The sequence below is a fragment of the Rhyacophila brunnea genome, unplaced genomic scaffold (assembly GCF_057557595.1).
Source record: "Rhyacophila brunnea isolate RB1 unplaced genomic scaffold, BYU_Rbru_1.0 scaffold_9, whole genome shotgun sequence".
In the NCBI taxonomy this organism is placed as follows: domain Eukaryota; kingdom Metazoa; phylum Arthropoda; class Insecta; order Trichoptera; family Rhyacophilidae; genus Rhyacophila; species Rhyacophila brunnea.
The window spans coordinates 43,732,541-43,755,146 of record NW_028233361.1 but is presented as its reverse complement, the minus strand read 5'-3'; the positions used below and the strand labels follow the sequence as shown (position 1 = coordinate 43,755,146).

Genomic DNA, 22,606 nt, shown 5'->3' with positions numbered 1-22,606 from the left:
TGCTTTTCGGCGACTTATCCTTAGGATCGAAATCTTAGATTGTGCATGCCGCTCTTAGTTCAATAAAAACAAATAAGTAGGTATGACTGACAAAAGTTTACTGTGCATTATCTATATTGGATCTTAAAAGCCTATCTCCACCCCTCGGCACTTTTCAATAGTATTTAATTACACAATTAAGGCTCAATGGGCACAGTAAATGATCTTTCGGGAAATTTAAGGGTTCGTACATTTCAGAGAGAGAATTTCCAAGGCGTAAGTGAGCACAGCTGAGTTAAATAAAACACTAAAATTAAATTCAACGTCTTTATTCAGTATGCAAATACACCATTAAAGCTTCAATGCTCAAAACATAATAAAAAAACATGGCAATAATAATGTATGTAAGAAACGAACAAATACAACATACATAAAATGATGGTTTAATATTTTTAAATAGCGGAATACACATACGAGAAGATTAACATAGTGTTACGTTCAGAAGTACTTTAAGTTAATGTATGTATATATTTTATTTTTCACAATGTTGAATTATTATATTTTTAATTACGATACAATTTTATTATAGAATAATATAGGAGGATTGACAGTGTAGATCCAATGACAAACGCATCTATTCTATGCACAACGCACTGTGAGTGTAAAACCAAGACATGTGCAATAGACATATTTTGGAGATGTTAGGGTTTGAAGTCTTCGTTTTGTTAGGAGAAATAGTTTCTAAAAAAAAAACCATAATTGGTTTATATCTACATTATATTGCATATTCTTTCAGTTACTTCACTTTTACATTATCAAGTTCACGACTTTTGCAGTTGTTTCGCATTTAATCTCGAAATTGAAAAATTTGCAAATGTCTTGGTTTTACACTCACGATGTGACAAGAATGCTATTGACGGTAGTTTTTCATATTTTTATATTGAAGTATAATTTTTACAATAAGGTAGTTGTAATTGTTACAATAAGTGCTACGTTTTAACAGGACCTCTCTTGGCTGTGCTAACTTTTAGAGCGAGATAGACAGTTTTGACTGTTTAGACGGCTAACTTATTGTAACAATTATAATACCTCAACACAAACATAATAATATGATGAACTACCCTGGATAACCGACGATAGCAGTCTTGTGTATAGAATAGATGCGCGCGCAGGTAGGGAATATATTTTTTGTTAACATTAATAGTTTTCAATGGGTATGATCTTGTTTAGGAGCATTATTTGTGGGGCTACCTAAATTGTAAAATAATGTAATTCTTTTTGTATATGTTGTATGTTTCAATACGCCAACTTACAAAATAACAATTTTCCGAGGCTACCAATAAATTATAGTACACTAAAAAGGTTCCAGAAATACCATCAAGTGCTGTAATACTAAAAGTATCTCTAGTATATAGTCCAAGCTCTGGTAAAATGCTTAGATATGTATTCAATACAATACTGCTTATTTACACATTAAATTAATACTTCATATGGGGTTTTTCATCCATCTGAATCCATGAAAATATTATTTTTGCGTTAAATGCAAAGTCCACAGAATGCGGCGTGACGATTGAGCATGTGCCAATTTTTAAAGTGACCACTCAATCAAATTGTGACCCCATTTACACATGCATGGATTTACTGCTTACAGTACGTATTACCGCGGCCATAACAAGAAAATGCATGTGTAAACATGTATTATTATGCAATTTGCAAGATTGCATGCATGATTCAGAAAAGTTTGGAAGTTTCTGAATTTTCACGTGGCAGTTGGGATTGTTCAATATATACACCTGCACAGTAGAACGATGTTGGTGAACCTGCCGGTAAAAAAACGAAATACACCGTTCTTATTTTGGGGTTAACCGATTTTCACAATCTGTCAAATAGAATTATAAAATGACAACATCGCGTCTCGCTTACTCTTGAAGAAAGAGATTGGCGAAACAGTCACCACTTATGTGTAAACAGTTTAAAATACACACTATTGGTGGAAGTGTACATGCATGAAGAATACATGCACGTGTACAGGCGCTATAATACTGTAGAACTCAAGAAATGTAACAGGGTGGAAAAGGCGTATGAGTACTCTGTCGTTGTTCTATTGAACACCGGATACCCCTCACGGCACTTGCCTATTTTTTTATTAATTGTCCAATCTATCTTAAATATTCACCAAAAGTTTTTTTGTGATCGGTTTACAGATAGAAACGTTACAAAAATATGCTCTTTATCTATTTTCTGAGATAATGAAAGTTAAACATTTCACTACTTCGCTAAAAAACCGGGAAGTGCAGTGGCGTCTCCTTTTACTTTGCTTTAATCTCTGTCTAAGGTTTGACTGTTGGGTTAGGTTTTTGTGGTTCAACATTTTTGCGAACAGAACTGTTGTGGTACAGACAAACAGGGAGTGTCTGCCCTGAATGACTGATCTGAAGATGTCTGCGAATGGAGCCACTCTGGATGGCTGCGTACGGGCAGTGTGGACATCGGTAGGGCCGCTCCTGTTAGAATAAAATATATCGATTAACTCAAGAGTTTAATCCTTTCTATGCCGCAATTAGTTAATTGATAGTAACTAACATAAGAATTGGTGTAATTAGGGCGTCCAAAGACGCTTTCGGCACTTAACCGGTTAAATGAGTAATGTTAAACAAAAATGCTTCCCAAACTATGAGACACGTATCTCTGGTAGATTGAAAAAAAATGCGGTTTTCATAATAATTGACTTCAGTGCGTTGCGCAATGTTGCCCACTTTACTCATTCGATATTGGCACCTTAGTGGATGATTTATGTCGGTACATTTGTAATGACAATAATATTGTCACTGTTCTGGCAGAAGACACTAATTCGAAAAAATTACATATTGAGTTAGTTATACCAAAATGTTCCTTATTTCAAACTTTACCGTCTGGAAACCTTCTTAATAAATAAACAGTCTTTATTTTAAAGTCATCCTTTTTACAATTACCTAATAAACTCACATGATTGACCATTTCAAACATTTTAACAACTTCAAAGTCAAATTACTCAAAACTAGTATTCTCCAGTTAGTGTGTTCTGCCAGAACAGAGATGATATATTCTGTGTGATCGTGGACAATTTCTCACCCCAGTATGTTTCATAAGATGTTTCCTCATCGTGTTGTGGTCTCCGGTTCTGTAAGCACAAAACGAGCAACCAAACGGTTTTTCTCCAGTATGCTGACGAGTGTGTAACTGTCAAAATAGAAAATAAACATTAGGTTGCTATTAGAAATTGAATGAGAATACATAATCACAATTCGGCCACTTAGGATTAAAGAAACATATCTCATTTTTCTCTACCCCAAACACAAGTAAATTTACACAAGTGTTCTTAGGAGATACATATTGTACTATCTTTTAACTGTTGAATTTTTTGTTCTCTCTTTATCATTATCGCAATTTGTTATTTTATGTTCAGTGCCATACGTAGGTAATTTAAAATCACTAAACATTCAGATACGTTTCATTGACCTTAAGGTGTCGAATTATTTCTGCCTTCATATGGTACGCGTACCCATGCAGACCTACAATACTAATTGCTATACATTCGCATGGTTCTTGTAAATATTGCCAAAACGACAAAGTTGCTCTCTAACTATGCATGTCAATTAGGGTTATTTACATTTACGGATTTAGTCCAGTCATATTAGGGTTTTACTTGGAAATAATTTCCCTAAAGGGGGGATTTGCAGCTAGTTTGCAGTAATAACTAAAAAAATAGACCCATATTAAATTTGCTGTATTAAAGCCGCCATATTGGAAAATAGCAGATGATTTTTAATTTTTCATCCATATTTCATTAACGGCTGGAAATATCGATAAACAATTCGACAAAAAGTAAAAACATTAAAAAATACACATTTTCATATCTGTAAAAATTATATTGAGATGCACATTGCGTACTGACACGGCGACAAATTTAGTCTATGGTTTTGTCATTTTGCAGAATATTTTGAACAATCACCATCTTTGTAAATTCAATGATGGAGAATGCCAACTCTAATGTATTAGTATTTTGAATTACTTTTCATTATTCATGCTAATTTCAATTAATTTTAACAGTTTCTACGTGTGTGTACATTAAAATTACTTGCGATATTACCATAGATAATATTTTGAACAGAACCCAACCTGCAGACCATAGACAATAGACAAAATTCATAAAGAAAAAACATAGTGCCAACCGTTAAAAAAAAAAAACAAGCAACTTTGAGTCGAAAATGTGTAGGCATGTAGAAAATGATAAAAAACGTTCATTGAGTCATGTGGGTGTCGATGCAGTGCGGTACGCGTGAGGTGACCTCATTCTTATTCTGATGATTTTCGTTCGACTGACAATGTTCGTTTAAAGGTTCAAAATATGCTACCGGATGGGAGCATCAGTCTGATAACATAAACACCAAGTAAACTACAAACACAAAGACATTACACACTATTTTCCCGTAGCGGCAGCTTACTGTGACGTGACATGAGATAGTACGCGACGTGCAGCTTAATATAATCACAACGTAAGCATCATTAAAATGGTAAAAACTGAGAGGACAAAATATGTTCTGGGGGACCTAAAATGACATAGTGAGACTGAGTTCACAGAGACACATATTCTTAGGGGAGTTTGCAGGATAATGCAAAGAAGACGTTTCCCAGAAGCGGCGAACATCGAAGAACCACATCGGGTGGTAGTGTGGATGCTGATAAATGATTTCTTACCTGAAGCATGTGCTTGCTAGCTGCCGAATGACCACAGACGGTGCATTTAAATGGTTTCAGTTTATTGTGAACAGCTTGGATGTGCTTCTTCAGACTCTTGGAATTGGCATAAATCTATAACAAAGAAATAAATATGAAGACGGGATGGGATGCAGAATAGGCTATTTAACATAATAACAGACTATACAACACACTTAACTCTCGCTGAACATTATATGAAATTTCTAGATAATACATTATTTTTATACAGTGATATATATTTAAAATTTCAACTTTTTTACTGAATCTTCCTTAGACATACCTACTTACGTCTAAGCAGAGCTGTCAGAATCATTATTTTTATAAGGTCGAGTTTCAGTGAAAAAATCGAATGGGTTCAGTTTGGGTTCTTTAAAATACTAATATGATGCCTAATTACCCATCAACCTAGATATCAGTGGCGAGGGGTGGAGGTAGGCTGTTAAAATTCGACATAAATAGTACAAACTAAACTATTGTCCGTCATACTTATTAATTTCATTGAACAATTTTGCAGATGATGGTTGATTTTTAAAATTCAATTAAACCCTGCCTAGACCAAAACATAATAGGTTGAGAAGTATGCTATGGGCGATCCGATAAATATAGTGCACACTTTTTCAGTCACGTTTATTTGTTTTCCTTGAATTAAGAACACATATTATTACAGATGGTGTTGGTTAGTTTTTTAAAATTCATTAAGCCCTGCCAAACCAAACCGCTATCGATAAAAAATATTGTTTTATCTATAAAATAACTAAAATAATGTATGGTTAAACGGCATAATTTTAGATATTTTATAGATAAACAAATATTTTTTGACTATTATCTACTATCCCTTGGATTAGGCAGGGTTTAATTAAATTTTATAAACTAACCAACACTGTCTACACATTGTAGGCAGTTCAATGATAGCAAAATACGTTTGACTGACAGAGTTTAGTGTGCACTATTTATGTCGGATTTTAACAGCCTACCTTGATCCTTCGCCGCTGCTAGCTTTAGGAATACAGTACTCTCTCAGTAATCCGCCACCCCAAAAACCAAACAAGTGTCCAATTAGTGAAAGCGGCGGATTATAGTGCATACATACAAAATATGGTAAAAATTAAAACACGTTTGAGAAATTTGTACTAGCAAATTACGGTTTTATTTATAATTAAAATCAAGTATTAACTAAATATTAAACAGTAAATCACTTGACACACCCAGTTATTCAGTGAGGCAGATATTCTTGAATGGCTTAGAATTCCTGGCTTTCCCTATGACCAAAAGTTTCAGTTTGTGTGTCCCAGTTGCATTGGAGCACGGCATAATTAATTGTGATGCGGTTCTTGGGCACTTTCCTCCCTGGTACATTACTTTCTTCACGATGAACGTATGTTTTACGAAGGAGAAGTCTGCGTTGTATACTTGTATGTGGCGGACTACTGAATTTGATAATCGAATGCCGGCGAATTATAGAGCTTGATTTTGTGCTTCTAACTAGTAAAAATAACGGCGGATTATAGTAGTTGTCGGATAATCGAGCGGCGGATTACTGAGAGTGTACTGTATTATATTTTAATTTCCAAACAGAAAAAGTAGAAATAAAATTAACATAAGTATATTATTCACCTTTTTGCAAATCTCGCAACGTCTCTGTGAATACCACCGAGGTGGTTTATTGGAAAATGTCGGTGCAGTCGGAGAAATTTCCGTTTCTACGTCACTGTCGTTGGACGAATTTCCTGCATCACACCTGTTACAATTCTTGTAGTCTTCGCGTAAGTTTCGAGAATGCCGCGATAGATGATGAACCATTTTTGCTGCAATAAAAGTATGAATGAATATGTCAACAGTTTCTAGAGTAATGTAATAGTACCTCTCTTCCTCAGTACTCTGTTAAACCTAACCGGAGAGGGTGGAGTCACTGCGTCTCTTTGCCATGACAGGTAGGCACACGTTAGAAACATTTTTGGAGATACACGTTATAATAGTCAAAACGCAGTATTTAATAGAGCCGCATACATTACATGATATTAAAAGTTACAAACAATAATCAAACTTATCACATTTTGACAAATTATTCCCAAAGTCTAAATCTGTACCACGGTACGAAGGATATTCGAATGAATGCTTCACAAAAGTTATAACAATAGATTTTTGTCTCTATGACAAAGATAGGTCATTATGATAAAATAAGAAGAACATCGAGGTATCGGCTTTCGTGTCCAGAAATTTGTACATATGCAGTTCACCATATCACACTTCATCGTGAAATATATGGTCATATATTAAAGACTGTCCAACCTCTTTGAGTCTTATAGTACTGAGATAAAATTCATGTCTAAATAAAACACGGTTCTTGTCGGTTTACAGGAAACCACGGCAAACAAATTTTGAAAATAGCCGATATACTGGATAATTTGTTAGGTTAGGTAAGGTTAACCGTATAGTATACGGTCATCTCTTTCCGATAAGAAAGCTCATGGCAAACTGTGCTACGGTGAAATGTAATACGTACAATTTACATTTAACCTTCGGCATTAGGCACCTTTTTGTATACAAAATATCATTGTTTGAACTGGATAAAACTGAAATTGTCCAGTCTTCATCTGGTGACGGTAGGTACTATATATTAAAATTAAATTAATTACATACTGACTGTTTAAGTTCACATATGTATACTTTATTAATCTTTACCAGCGCCAACATGCCAATCATCCAGTTGTCCCAGTGTCCAGATGGTTCAGTGTCTTTGGCTACCAATTCAATCACACAAAACATTGAGGAATTGCCAAAATAAATTCATTTGACTCATTCCTTCTAGTTATAGTATGTATTGCTTTTGATTCATACTTCTATATATCTTTCTCTTACCGACACTGTGCGTTCGCACTGATCTACAGATTGGACAGCACATCAGGTCCACATCAGACGTGTGCGCTCGCCATAAGTGTAGGGAACACAGAGGCCAGCTGTTAAAAGTCGTGTTGCAGATCGAGCATCTGAAATATGTAACAAGATGGAAGTAAACATCTACTGCATAACCATGGTAAGTAGGAATTGACAACTTCCTCCTCCGGTTTCCTTCTATGTAGATAACTGCAAGGGGTTGTTCAAACTTGCTGATTTGTGTGATTTGAAAGATAGTATGAGAATTTAATTAATCAGATTAATTTCAGACAGATATCTATTAGGAAAAAAACATTGAAAAAAGCAGGTTCTACCGCGTTACTGGAACTTACTAATGGTCTTTTCAAAATTTTGTTGCATGATTTTTTCAAAGTTGACACATCTAAAGAATTCCAACTATCTTTTAAATTTATTTTCTTGTAGAAGCTGATAACTGCTTCTTTGTTATTTTCGTCTGCCAGCAATAATCGTCGAAGCATATTATGTTTTGTATATAAACATTTGAATGTTAATATTACACCCTGATCCATCGGTTGTATTACCAACGTGACTTTTTTTGTCTTTACCACCCTTCTGAACCACAAAAAAATACACCCTTCAACTTCCATATTTCCTGATTTTTTCATAACTTTCCGCTCTCCGCTTCCATCGTCTGATATTAAACAATTAGTAAACTTCATAATAGTTTCACTTTGTTTTTTTATATCTGAGATAATTGACGTTCCGACACCATATTTATTAGATAGATAACGTCCCAAGTCACCTTATTTCAAAGCATCGATGATATCCAATTTGTCTTTTAATGATAATATGACACGTTTTCTTTTTGATGACACATCGGTAATATTAAAAATAATCCGGATAATCGAAAATCCGGATAATCGAGGTTCTACTGTATATCTCTACAGTTTGCAGATGTGGAATAGGTCTATTTAGTACTAAGATATATTTAAGATGTACTCCTACTATAAATTTTCTGTAAATCAAAAGATACTGGGATTAGAATTACAGTAAAACCTCGTTAGTAAGAACACTGATAATTCGAAATTCGCCGTAATTCGAAATTTTCGCAAAAAAAAGTCCCTTGAACATTAGTTTCATATAAAACCATACCTTTAATTCTAATTTCGTAATTCGCATTGAAAATTGTGACAGACTTTCTTAAAACATCAAAAATTACTTATTTTATGAAGTTAATAAAAATAATCCTGACATTTTATGACAAATTTCGGTAGCCACATCTCTATGATCGGAAACGAAATTAATGAAAATCAAAATTTTTTTTTTCTTCAAAATTTTAATAGTTTCCCCCCTACATTTCGTAATTCGAATTTTTTTTCGATTTATGGTCCCATGGAATTCGTATTAACAAGGTTTTACTGTTTAACTCTTCAAATACAATGTAAATATTTACGTGAATGGAGGTGGGGGTGCTCTTTGAGGAGAGCGTTGATAAGAAGTTGGTGGAACCGTGGTCCCCTCCGAGTGACACGAATGATGTAACTTCATGGCCTCAACAGACTTGAAACGGTGCAGGCACCTGGTCATCAAACATCTGCGTAAAAAGAATATTTATTAAACAATTGGTAGGTAGGGAGAATAGGTGCTTACTCACAGTGACGTCCCGTGGGGGTAGGCAGATTGAGCGTCGCTTGGTGGCGGCAGTTACTCGAAGGGCGGCAAATAGAGGACAATCATTTGGTAAATATATAAATAGCTACCTAAACTTAGTAATAACGAAAATATCCTTCTATTAAAATATCTATAAAATATCTAAAATTATGTCATTAAACCATACATTATTTTAGATATTTTATAGATAAAAGAATATTTTCTTTTGATTATGGTTTAGTTTAGGCAGGGTTTAATTGAATTTTAAAAAGTAACCAGCATCATCTGCAAATTGTATTCTTAATTCAAAGAAAACAAATAAATATGGCTGATAAAGTTTAGTGTGTACTATTTATGTCGAATCTTAACAGCCTATCTCCACCCTTCGCCACTGATGTCTTTGGCATTTTTGAAACAGATGGTTTTTATTCGAGGGTTTATTATCCCAGAACCCCCACACTCTTATAGCCCAAACTCATGGAGTCATGACAGACCCTCCTCAAAAGAATGGTTTCCTGGAAAAATCATTAATTTATTGTGGTACCCCCTATATGTATAACTTACTTTATAGTTCGTTCAGAACATAGTCGTATTTTCACCTCCCTAAAGGTCTTTGGCAGCAGCCAATATTCTAAGACTTCAGGAAGCATTTCTGGCAATTTATCTCCAGGATTTACATCATCATCGTCAGTCAAAACTTCATTCGGAGAATTCTTTCCTTGGATATTCGGAAAGTCTGTGTCTTGTGTTCTGAAATGTCAAATGATCTTTCATAATACCTACGTAACTATTTTTTTTATTCAACGAATAATTCATTTAAGAATGTAACATTCTAATTATTGAACATACATAATTTTGAAAACACTTATTAGCAAGTTCAAGTAAGTTACAACATAAAAATATCTTGGAGTGATCCGTGATGTCGGTTAGTAATTAAAGTAATACCCACTTTGATTTAAAATACAGAAGCCGATAGCCAATAGTAGCTCAATTTAGAAATCACTTCAGCGAGTGTTATACGAGCCATTAGTTAAAATTTGTCGTGATTAAGTATGGCACCTTTCGCATTGTGGTCAATGTTCATGGGCGCGAAACTCGGGAGATGCAGGTTCGATTCTTCCGGGATGTCTTACTTTTTTCAAAAAGATTTTTTCTATTGGTTATGTTATAATACATTTTCTCAGAAGTGTTTTCAAAATTATGTATCGTGGGTATTCTGCGAAAAAGCACTAAGTCAAAATTTTGCTGTTTTGACTTAATGATGAGGTAATCTTATTAAGAGTACGCTCTATAGACTACAAAAACACACACTGTCATATCTATAAAACTGGCGAAGATAATTTATGTTATAAGTCAAAAAGACATACATCTATTCAGAGAAAAGGCACTAAATGGACTTTGTGCATTTGCTTCTCTCATTCTCAGGCTATATTCACAAAATTCTGCGTGCGAAACTGCACTAAGTCATACTCAAAGCAATATCGCAGAAAGGAATTTGCCTTTTATATATATAAAATAAGTTAAGACCGTCCAAACTTTCAAACTCGATTATCTCAAAACTAGTATTTTTGACTTAATGCTTATTCGCAGTATACCCAAGGTATGTTCATAATAAATAATATCACACAATCATGACTTGTGATAACTGTCAAATATTCTTGGTGAAAAGACATTATATTACTTACTAAAAATTACAAAAAAAAAAATATATTATAATACTAATTATTCAATATCATTTATTAACAATCAGCAGGTCTTTAGTACTTTCCATTATTCTTTCATTCTTCCAAATTAGCACGGAAGGTATTCTTTACACTAAACGGTTGGTAGCAGCTATCTCTAATTCGTAATACGGCGAAAATTTAGGTTGGTAGACATGTCGGTCAAATTCGGATATGTTCATGCTGCCGAACCCAAGCGGATAAGACCAAACACAAGCGGGTAAAGCCGAACCAGCGCCATCCAGTCGGTAATGAGCTGAACACAAGAATTTTGTATTGACACGTCGGACATATCAACATAACCTAAAATTTTATTAGTCATGTCATTGCAATTGTAGCAAAACAGTCGGATCTTGCGTCTCAATTCTCAATATGTAAAATTAACATACTCTATCTCGTTCTCAAAGTTAGCACGGCCAAGAGAGGGGCGTATTACCTTTTGGTAATTCAGACAGTTAACTTTTTTACATAATTAACCGCCAGAATACGTAAAATGATAAATAATGTGATATATTTATCAGAATGAGATCTTTTTTGATGTTAAGAGATATGTTAGAATAGCCCTGTTTAGATAATTGACAATAGACCTGTTTTGTCCACTTTAAAGGTCATTCTCAATATTAATTTAACCAATAATTCAAATGAAACTATTTTTTATTTAAATAAATAAAACAAAGACATTTTAAATATAATGTTCTTCATTGAATAAACATAATTTTTCACAACATCTCAGTAACATGGCGTGATATTTATTTGTTCAAGCCCGTTACATGATATGTTTAGAGGTTTGATTATTATGTACAACGATTTAAAAATAAAAAATATTGATTGATGATATAAATACCTACTAATGTTTTAATGCTCCCCTTCACAATCGCCCCATCAAGGTGAATATTGGCACCCTTTGATGAGTGTTGAAACACTGACACTTTGCTGAAGTACGAAAAACATTTGCCGGCCATGGGCCACACAATGCGAATGTCACTCTCTTCACAATGGTGACCGCATACATTCGCCTTACTTGGCGAAATGTGAAAGGGCACATAAGAATTTTTTTCTCACAAAAATTGTACAAAGCTCGATATTTTTATTTAATCCCAGGATTAAACACAAACAAATCCCCGAATTGTCTGAGACAGGGATGGCGAACCGATGGCACGCGAGATGATTTTGCATGGCACGCGAATGTTTTATGTTGAAGAGAAAAAAAATAGATGTAATTTAAAAAATATGTTTTTCTACAAAAAAGCTTTACAAATACCTAAATATTTATTATATAACATTATAAATGCGTGTTTTCTTCGGTTTTGAATATTATTTTTACCAATAATATTTATCAATTGATGTGCAAACGGAAACGACGAAATTCATGTATAAATGCATGGTATAAAAAATAACAGGCAGATACTCTTCAAGAATAACCATTATCATTAATTTAAATTACATAGAATGGTCCTTATATTTTATGCGTCACACATAATAATATTATAGCACTGACCTTATCAGGCGGCGGGGGAAGTCGCATCTGAGCCAAGGAATTTTGGCGTCAATTTGTGCGTAAAGAACTAAACTAAGTAGGTATTATCGTAATATTATATAAATCGAATGAGTTAGGAAGCAGACAAGAGTACGCGATGTAATAGACATTGCCAAACAGCTGAAATGGAGATGGGCGGGGCACGTTGCTCGCCGAAAGGACGGCCGCTGGACAAATGCCGTCATCCAATGGTACCTAAGGGGTACGAAACGGCCACAGGGTCGCCCTAAAAGCCGCTGGATTGACGAACTGGTAAAGTTCGGCGAAAATACGTGGCAGCGAACGACACAGGACCGAGAGAGTTGGAAAAAGCTTGGGGAGGCCTTCATCCAGCAGTGGATTGACCCCGGCTGATGATGATGATATAAATATAGTATATAAATAAGTCATCACTTATATAGTATATAAATAAGTCAATTACTTATAACTTTTTTAATAGAATTCTTATAACTATTTTTTCATTTTTTTCTTGCTCGAACTACTTGAAAAACTTTTCGGCACGTCAGACAGTCAAAAAATAATATTTGGGAAATTTTGACACGCGTATGTAAAAAGGTTCGCCAACCCTGGTCTGAGATGTGTCAATCCACAGGACAGGTGTAATGATATGCAGGTATAAACGAATTCAATTAACTTACAGTGGTGGATAAGTCGCCCTAAAGTTGTGTACATTGATCATGTGCTGCCTGCAAGCCTGGATAGTTGGCAGCGGCGCAGAGCATTCTGCGCACATGTATTTCACATTTTCCTCTTCCTGGGTCTCCTCTATTTTAACTTCTGTTTTAATTGTGATGACATCCTCAGAGTCCGACGATATGCAGACACTCTTGTAAAGCAACAAAAATAGGGAGATTACTATTTTGACAAAGACATAATATATATTATATAAATAATAATCTCTATATATTATTATATATATATATTTTTAATTAACTATTTCTTTTATTCAACAAATGATTCACAAGATTTAAGAATGTACCATTCTAATTATTGAACATACATAATGCTGAAAACACTCATGAGAAAATATAGTCAATAGAAAAAAACTTTTTCGAAAAAAATAAGACACCGGACAGGTATCGAATATGTCACTTGGGTTTTGCGCCCTGTGCATTACCACTATGCTACAGCTGCCATGCTTAATTGCGACAAATTTTAAACTATTGGCCTTATTAATACCTGTTTATAAGCTCTATATACAGTCGAACTTGGTTATTACGAGGAAGATGGGACCGACTGAATTTGCTTGTTATAAGCATTACTCGTTATATCAGAAAATAGGTATTTTTAAATGAGCGGTCACATAAAAAGTCGCAATTCAAACAAAAATACACAATTTGAATTTTTCCCGGTAACAAGCATGGTTTTTATAAACTACAAAAGAAGTTGTTTATTGTAATGTCTTCTGGTAGGTACCTAACGACTTCACGAACCTTGGATTTTTTACATAGAATTTCAACCATATGCGTGGATACATTTTCAATATTGTCGGCGAAAACACCAATTAGGTACTTAGACACTTAACTAAAGTGTCATAAACGTAATCCGATTCCGGCGGCATCGGTCTACTGTCGGTTTTTATTGCTTAGGGTTGAAAATGTTTTTAAACGATCGACACATTAACAGTTTTAAGAAAATTTTTGTAGATATTTTTGCTCGGTATATCCGATAAGTAACTCGTTATAAAAGTGAATAAATGTATGGAGAAAATCATAGACTAAAATGTCAACGAATGTTTCCTCATTACATCCGAGATCTCGCTATGTCCGTGATCGTTCGAATCGACTCGACAGTATACCTATATAATTATTTATATACAGCACACATATCTTAGTAATACAAATTATATTATAGATCCTTCATATTGTTATTTAGCTGTGTGAATTTGAATGGTTCAATTATTTCACACTTAAACACCACATTTTTGGCACTTTACAAGTGAGGCGTGTATTTTCAAAGTGAACTTATTCCACTTCAACAAATTTTTGGCATAATATGTTTTTTATATTGGAATAAGTTACATTATAAAAATAGGAATATTAAAAGCATGTATACTCACTAGATCATTGTGACATTGCTGATGATGTATGAAAAGGTCAGCCTTATCCACCGTTAGAAATGGACACTCTTTACATTTCATAGCTTGAACTACCTGGCCAATAGTGTCTATATCATCTCCAGTTCCATCCGAATTATAAACTACGTCATCGAATTCTGGCCTAATTAATGAATTTGGATGCATCGGTTTGACTTTTCTTTTAGTTTTATTTGATAATTTACTGTCGTTTTGTGGAATTTCATTAATAGACACATTTGGTGTACACGTGGAATCATCTACGATGGATATACCTTCGTAGGTATCTTCATATTCATCATTTTCTGCTAAAATATATTCATTGCCGCTGTCATCAACAAAAATTGAGCAATACGCTTCTATATCGGTAGTGTTTTGATGTTCGTCGGCATCAATAGCTTCCAATGCCACGTAACCATCTGTCAGGCCAATATTTTCAACATGTTGTTCCGTATCAACTGCTATCGTTGAATCAGCCTAAAAATGAATTCATATAACTTCATTGATATTCAAGATTATTGATATTCAAGATCATTGTATTATTATGGACTTGGATAATTAAGAATCCTTTTTATAGACATTTATTTAATTTCACTTGTAGTATATTTTATTACTTATAAATTTATATGTTTGGCTTTTTGAGATGCTTTTTATTTCTCTCAACTTTACTAGAGGTTCGTATCATTCTACCTGAATTGAACAAATCAAATCACACCGTTGGATTTGTTGGATTTGGGACCGTTTGATGGAATGTCCACGGAAACGCTTTTCTGACGTTTGACAGATCGTCATTAGTCTATGAACCGTTCGAATCGGTTTGACGTTTCATGTCAAACCATTTCTGATAGTCCGAGAACAGTTTGAATTTCAATGATACACTGAACCAAACGTCAAATCTCAAACCATTTCCGGTGTATTTTCTACTCATACAATTTGTACGTATATTGTCTACAGTTTAGTTTGATTTGTTTGATTCAGGTTGAATGATACGAACCTTACATTGTTTTTTGCTGATAGATCAACCTGATAATGTTTTAGACTTTATTATTGAGAGTTGGAAAATTATGTTATATCGCCTGTACAACAATGATCCCTGTAAGGTGTGCGAGCACCAAAATGTGTCCGCACACATGTTTTCATCCCCCGCACAGTCCTCACACCTAGATTTAATATAGGTATAAAAAAAACCTTCTGCAAGTTTAGTATTTAATATTATATTTTATCAACGAATACTTTTTATTCTTTATTTCCTATTTTTTTATTTACTTCAAAAATTATTGTTGTTAGTGTTTTTATTATATAAAATCACTGGAATTAACATATTAATATAATAAATACCTTAAAAATATGTATATTGTAAATTTACCGCACCGAGTGACGGCCCGTCACAGAAGGATGACACCAACCTTAGTTACGCCACTGCTCAGATGGGTTGGTGACCCACACACACAATAGAAAAATTAGAGGGAACGTTGCTGTACACGTGCATGGATTTACTGGCATCATTAGTGTGTAAATTCAACTATCGCAATAATAACTGTTTACATGTAAAAGTGCTGACTATCTCGCCAATCAGATTCTTCACGCGTAAGTGCGTTGTTGTCATTTTACGGTGCTATTTAAATGTAACATTCCATATATTGAACATACATAACTTGAAAAACATAATAACGTAAGTTGATAAGCATTTCATGGATAACCTACTAGTTTAAATTATCGTCATTAGATACAGTGAAACCCCGATTCTACGATTTTCAAGGGACCCTAGAAAAAAACCATAAATGCGGGATATACAAAATTGTTTTAAAAAAAAACAACTCGTTTTTCTCCTGGATTTTTTTGACATCTTAAATTATTTTCAGTTTCTCTGCTAGAGTTATAGTTTTCTTCATGGGGGTCATTTTAGTTGAGATTATAAATTCGTGATTCGAGATGCGAGGCACGTCTGAGCGTCAACCAACCTGTGCAAATAAAGCGATGCAACTGAAAAGTCTGTAATAGTATGTATCATAAATAATTCTACGAAAGCGAAATGAAAAATATTCAACAAAAACGGTCAATCAGGATAATATTTGTGACGGGACTATAATATTTAGACGATAGATCGAGGAAAAAGATAAATCGGGGAACGGTTAATGCGGGATTATTTAACATTGTTCATACGGGTGTTTAGCGGGACTTTCAAAAATGAACGATCCGTGCGGGAAAACGATTTATGCGAGAACGGTAGATCGGGGTTCCACTGTAGGAGGCTCGTAGTATAATTGGTTAATGCACGGATTGGCACAACACCAATGGTTATACGGGTTCATACCTGTCGAGTTTTTTCTAGTGGGTATATTATATATCTGAGGTGTTTTTCAAGTTACGTATGTTTAAGGTTATTTATTTGAAGAGAGCAGTCTGCTATCTCTTTAACATGTTAGTATATTTCGTCACTGTTCTGGCAGAAGACACTAATTAGAAAAAATGACATATTGAGTTAGTACCAAAATGTTCCTTATTTCAAACTTTACCGTCTGGAAACCTTCTTAATAAATAAACAGTCTTTATTTTAAAGTCATCCTTTTTACGATTACTTAATAAACTCACATGATAGACCATTATTTCAAACTTTTTAAGAACTTCAAAGTCAAATTACTCAAAACTAGTATTCTCCAGCTAGTGTGTTCTGCCAGAACAGAGACGATTTTTTAGACCAAATATGGTGCGCACCTTCGTAATGTCTGTGCCAATGTCAAGCAGGACATCAGAGACGCTTGTAGCATTCTCCGATAACTGTCGACAATCGGACAGAGAAAACTTTTCTGTCAATTTTAAATCGACTAGAGGGTCTTCGGTTACATTATTGACAGCCAAGTATAACCCTCCTTCTGTAATAGCAATGAAAAGACATTAAAAACAATTCAATGTGTAATTTATTAAGATATTCAACAAAGATTAATATTTATAACAGTATAATAAAATGCTCCAGGCTTTTTAAAATTCTGGTTGATTGAAGTTTTGTATTATTCCGTTTGAATCGTTATTATCAACCTTCTGGCATATTCAGGCATATTCACCTATTGTTAATATACAACTGATATATTATGTAGCTTATGGTTACTTGATTGTCATCAGTGGTGAAGTGTCAATCAATATCATAAAAATAAATTGGACAGTAATTATCCAGGTATTGGAAATTTTTGCAACAATATTAATTTAAATTTAATAATATATGACAATAAACCTACTAAATTCAACATATAATAATTATTATTAACTATTTCTTTTAATCAACGAATAATTCACAAGATTTAAGAATGTAACATTCTAATTGAACGTATTTCTGCAAACACCTCGTGTGTAACATGTTGAGAAAATTCAATATTTGAGGGATTATTGATTTAAAATATATGATTTGTGATTATTTAATTTAAACATCTGATGGGATACTTTAATAAAATCAAATAATCACATATCATTTTAAATCAATACTAACTCAAATATTGTATTTTCTCAACAAGTTACACATGAGGGTTGGATCTTGTTTGCAGAAATACGTCCAATTATTGAACGTACATAATTCTGAAAACACTCATGAGGGAATATAGCCAATAGAAAAAATCTTTTTCGAAAAAAGTAAAACACCCGGCAGGAATCGAACCTGCGTCTCTTGGGTATCGCCCTATGCATTACCACTATGCTACGACTGCCATGCTTAATCGCGTTAATTAAAATTATTATCAAGTTCAAGTAAATTGCAACAGAAAATATTGGAGAGATCCGTGACGTATAAGAATACAAAAATCGATAGCCTACCGTAACTCAATTTGGAGAGCACTAATGAGCAGGTATGTATTAATAAAAAGCCAATAGTTGAAATTTGTCACAATTAAGCATGGCAGTCGTAGCATAGTGGTAATGCACAGGGCGCGATACCTAAGAGACGCAGGTTAGATTCCTGCCGGGTGTCTTACTTTTTTTCGAAAAAGATTTTTTCTATTGGCTATATTTTCTCATGAGTCTTTTCAGGATTATGTATGTTAAATAATAATTATACATAAATATATAAGTAAAAAAAGTTAAATACAGTATAACCCCTATTTTACGTTTTTTAAGGGACTGAAGAAAAAAAACCTAATTGGAGGGAAAATGTAAAAGGGGGGTATTGAAAAAAAGAACATTTAAATTTTATGTTTCTAAAAAAATAATGTTTTATTAAAAAACAACATTCAATTAAAATTTTTATTGAAAAATCGTTCGAATGTCACGACCCAATCATTGTCAAGTGCGCGTAACTCGCATATTTTGAATATTTCCGACGTAAATCGCGGGAAAGAAAAACGTAAATGCGGGTATTAAATGTACTGAAATACATCGGGACTGAAAAAAATACACGCAATTGCCGGGAAAACGTGAATTCCGGGCACGTAAAAACGAGGTTATACTGTATATAAATATATGTAGGAGTTCGATGTGAGTTAGCGTAGGTTATGGTGTTGAGGATGATAATGAAGAAGTCGAAGATGGATGCAGGAGCGAGTTTTTATTAGGCGTAATCGTTGGTACAATAGTATAAATAAAATGACAGTACATATACTGAGATAGTTAAGAGCCAGGTACTTAGATTCGAGTGACATTTCAACAAATTATTATCTGCAATTCATACTATCAAAATAATATCTAAACAATATAATTTAGTAAATAATTATTTGATAGAGTCAGCGAATAAATGGCGTTTGCGTCAATGGACAATGGACATACGAGTAGCTGAGAATTTATTATTTGATTATCATTGCAGTCATATAATTTGATACTATGGGAATGGATCAATCTACTGACACAAGTAATGAGTTGTTTATCGCCATATATATAAGTAAAAGAAATTGGACCTACCTCCTTGAATATATCAAAAGGCAAAGCATGTTGGATTAATTCATATTTTTTTACCTAAGGAACAATTGAAACTTGTAGCTTGCGAGTAATCTTCATAGATTGCATCTGAATCCTCAAGTCCTTCGGCAAGTGTAATTCCCGACGGAAGCTCTATAGTAAATAATTGTAACCCAGTACAGTTGTCGTCTACTTCTTGATTGTCTAAGCTCATTCTATGAAAAGTATAAAAAATAATATACAATAGAGGTATTTTTATGTACGAAAACTGTATTTATTCCTCCATTCATTCACTCGTATAGCAGCATGGTGTAGACTTGTAGGTCTATTCTATACTTATCTACCGCTAAAGTGATAAATATTATCAAACTTAGGGTAGGTTTGTATCAAAGTATTAGCATTTATTGTAACAATTACAATAAGTTGGTTGTAATTGTTGCATTAAGTGCTATATTTTAACAGCACCTCTCTTGGCTGTGATAAAATTTAGAGGGAGATAGACAGTTTTGACTGTTTAGACGGCTAACTTATTGTAAGAATTATAATACCTTAATACAAATATGTAATAAATACTATCACTTTAGCGGTTGATAGTCGCCTTGTGTATAGAAAAGACCCGCAGGGGTCCTATCCTTATTTCTATCAGGAGCATATTTATAGCCAAAATGGAATGGAGGACACATATCTTCCAAAGAAACTCGAAATACTGAATAGAAAGACAGAGATTACACACCAGGGACCGCTGGCGAAGGGTGGAGGTAGACTGTTAAGATCTGACAATAGTGCACACTAAACTTTGTCAGTCAAACGCATTTGTTTTCATTGAACTAAGACTATTTATAGATAGTGTTTGTTAGTTTTTAAAATTCAAATAAAACCTGCCCAATCCTAATATTAATAATAATTATAGAATATTAAAAAATATTTGTCTATCTATAGACGATATAGACGATGGTAAAAAATTAACAAACAAATTTTAATTAAATTTTCGACAAGTTAAAATTATTTTGACTAAAAGAGTTATAAAGTATTCACTACATACTACATACAATTAATTATAACTAGCAGAGCCACCTGGGGGTCGTCAGTCTGTCTCGCTAGGTCTTGCACAGCTTGGCGTCCAAATGACATGTTGGATTTTAATATAATTATGGGATTGATATAAATATCTAGATATTATAATATCACCAGTTGTTGCAATAATATGATGTCTTTTACTAATTTCAGATTGTTTAAAATAAAGATTTAAATTTTTTTTGCAATGGCAATTTTGTCTACAGTAGATTGAAATGTGGCATAATTATGACTATTGTAATCTATGGAAATTGGTAGCCTCAAATATCTTTAGGTAATTAATTATTCAATAAAAAAATAGTGTGTAAACAGCCATAAAGAAGTATTTAAAAAAATCAAATTTCGAAAAACCCAGTGAAGCGCTATCAAACAATAATATGTATATAGTGAATAATTGTACCAATATTATAGTTTTCTCACCGGAAAAAAATGTTCGCCAATGCGTACATAGTGATATTTGAATTAAAATAATCGGTTCCAGCTGTCAATAAAGGATTAGAAGATCTTAAGCGAAGAAAACGTCATGCTGTTGGACGTGAATAGAAATATGGCAAATCGTATACAGTATGTAAGAAAATGTGGATTTTAAACGTCACTTTTCTGTAAAATCATCGGATCTGTTCAATTCAATCGGTAGCGCACAGATCGAGCTGAAGATGTAAAAATATCAATAAATTGTTGTTTAAATGAGCAGTTAGTGCGTATTCTAAAATGTCTTAGGATAATAATAGTATTAGATGCTATGCAGTTAACAATGCAATATGTTTTTATAATTAAAACAAAATTTTTTTCACATTAAGATTTTGGTATACCTACTATAATAATTTATTCTACGTTCGAGGCCCCCTTTTAAATCTTATGAGGAATCGATTGCGTCATTTGCGTTACAGAAACGCGTCAATGCCAAAAACATGAAAGTGAATTAAAGTTACGGTAAAATGGCCAACTTAGTACATAGCAGTACTTAGTAGCATTGCAAACATTAGTGTTCTCGATATTCCTATACGGAGTCGAGTCGTGGACCCTGAAGGCAAGAGAACGGAAGGCAATTGATGCCTTTGAGATGTGGTGTTGGCGCCGAATGCTTCGCATTTCTTGGACGGAGCACAGGACGAACCAGTCAATCATCCAGGGACTGAAGATAAAGGAACGGCTCTCGACGATATGTCTGAGAAGAATGCTGCAGTTTTTTGGACATATTGTCAGGCACGGACCGGACAACCTGGAGGGACTGGTAGTTTTGGGTAGCCTCCAGGGAAGGCGAAGCAGAGGAAGAGCGTCTGCGCGATGGAGCGACCAAGTGAAAGAGCTGACTGGGAGCACCATCCATTCTGCCCTGAGAGAAGCGGAAGATCGAGAAGGATGGAAAGTCTTGGTCGCTCAAAGGATGGCGAAATTTAAATGTGGTCACGATCCTCAGCCATGAGTGCACGACCAAGAAGAAGAGAGTACATAGAAAAACCATTATTTTATGATTACTTATCATATAGTTTTATAAGTAATAACTTATAAGTTTATGTATATTATGTACCTATTTCAAAAGTTAATTTTCAGCAAGTCGAAATTGATGACAAACATCATTGAATACTGTTGTATATTATGTTATAAGTAACTCATAATCATTTATTGGTAATGTAGTTGAATTTCTAGAATATATTTTTTTCAATTAAATCCCGCTTATTTGTATCAAGAAAAGTACAATCAAATTTTAAATAATATGTTCTGACAGCTTCGAGGTTATTTTAATCTCATACACAAAAATGTGACCTAACGATGTATATACTGAAGACTATGGTATTAAACGACGTTTGGTGTAATTTTAGTATTAGTTATTTCCATAATGAGGCAAAATACCTGAATTTTGTGAAGAAACCATCAAGATAAACCACACATTACATATCGACACTTGTCACATTTTACAGGTTATGTAATCTATATCCGTTTGTATTATGGCGGGAGATTTAAAAAATATTTTTTTGCTTTATGACTTTGTGCTGTTCTATTTTACAATTACAACGTTTTTCTTAGCTCGTATTATTATTTGTCCAGTACAAATCTTGCAATCGATTTTTAACTAGCTTC

General features: G+C 33.8%; 1 protein-coding gene across 2 annotated transcripts; it reads right to left on the bottom strand.

Annotated features, from left to right (window-relative positions):
• Positions 1–294: 294 nt before the first annotated feature.
• On the bottom strand, positions 295–22,460 carry LOC147063697 (uncharacterized). Of its 2 annotated transcripts, XR_015072127.1 has the most exons (13): positions 22,379–22,460; positions 19,508–19,665; positions 17,291–17,448; positions 14,561–15,052; positions 13,140–13,327; positions 9,808–9,993; positions 9,047–9,187; positions 7,597–7,724; positions 6,352–6,542; positions 4,717–4,830; positions 3,091–3,198; positions 1,150–2,483; positions 545–613 (listed from the first exon to the last, which is right to left on the bottom strand). XR_015072127.1 is itself a non-coding variant. In XM_085959838.1 (12 exons), exons 2-12 carry the CDS (start codon positions 19,662–19,664, stop codon positions 2,310–2,312), a joined length of 2,037 nt encoding a protein of 678 aa, XP_085815964.1. In that variant the 5' UTR covers position 19,665; positions 22,379–22,460; the 3' UTR covers positions 295–2,309. The 2 variants fall into 2 exon arrangements, 1 of the variants encoding a protein (XP_085815964.1); XM_085959838.1 differs by having other exon boundaries at positions 295–2,483.
• Between the last annotated feature and the right edge of the window lie 146 nt (positions 22,461–22,606).

Excerpts from the sequence above, each read along its gene's own strand:
- LOC147063697 (XM_085959838.1), bottom strand. The coding sequence starts at position 19,664 with ATGAGCTTAGACAATCAAGAAGTAGACGACAACTGTACTGGGTTACAA. Across the intron at positions 13,328-14,560 it reads AGCAATGTCACAATGATCTA|AGTGTCTGCATATCGTCGGA; the intron begins GTGAGTATACAT and ends TTGCTTTACAAG. Across the intron at positions 2,484-3,090 it reads ATCTTATGAAACATACTGGG|GAGCGGCCCTACCGATGTCC; the intron begins GTGAGAAATTGT and ends TTATTCTAACAG.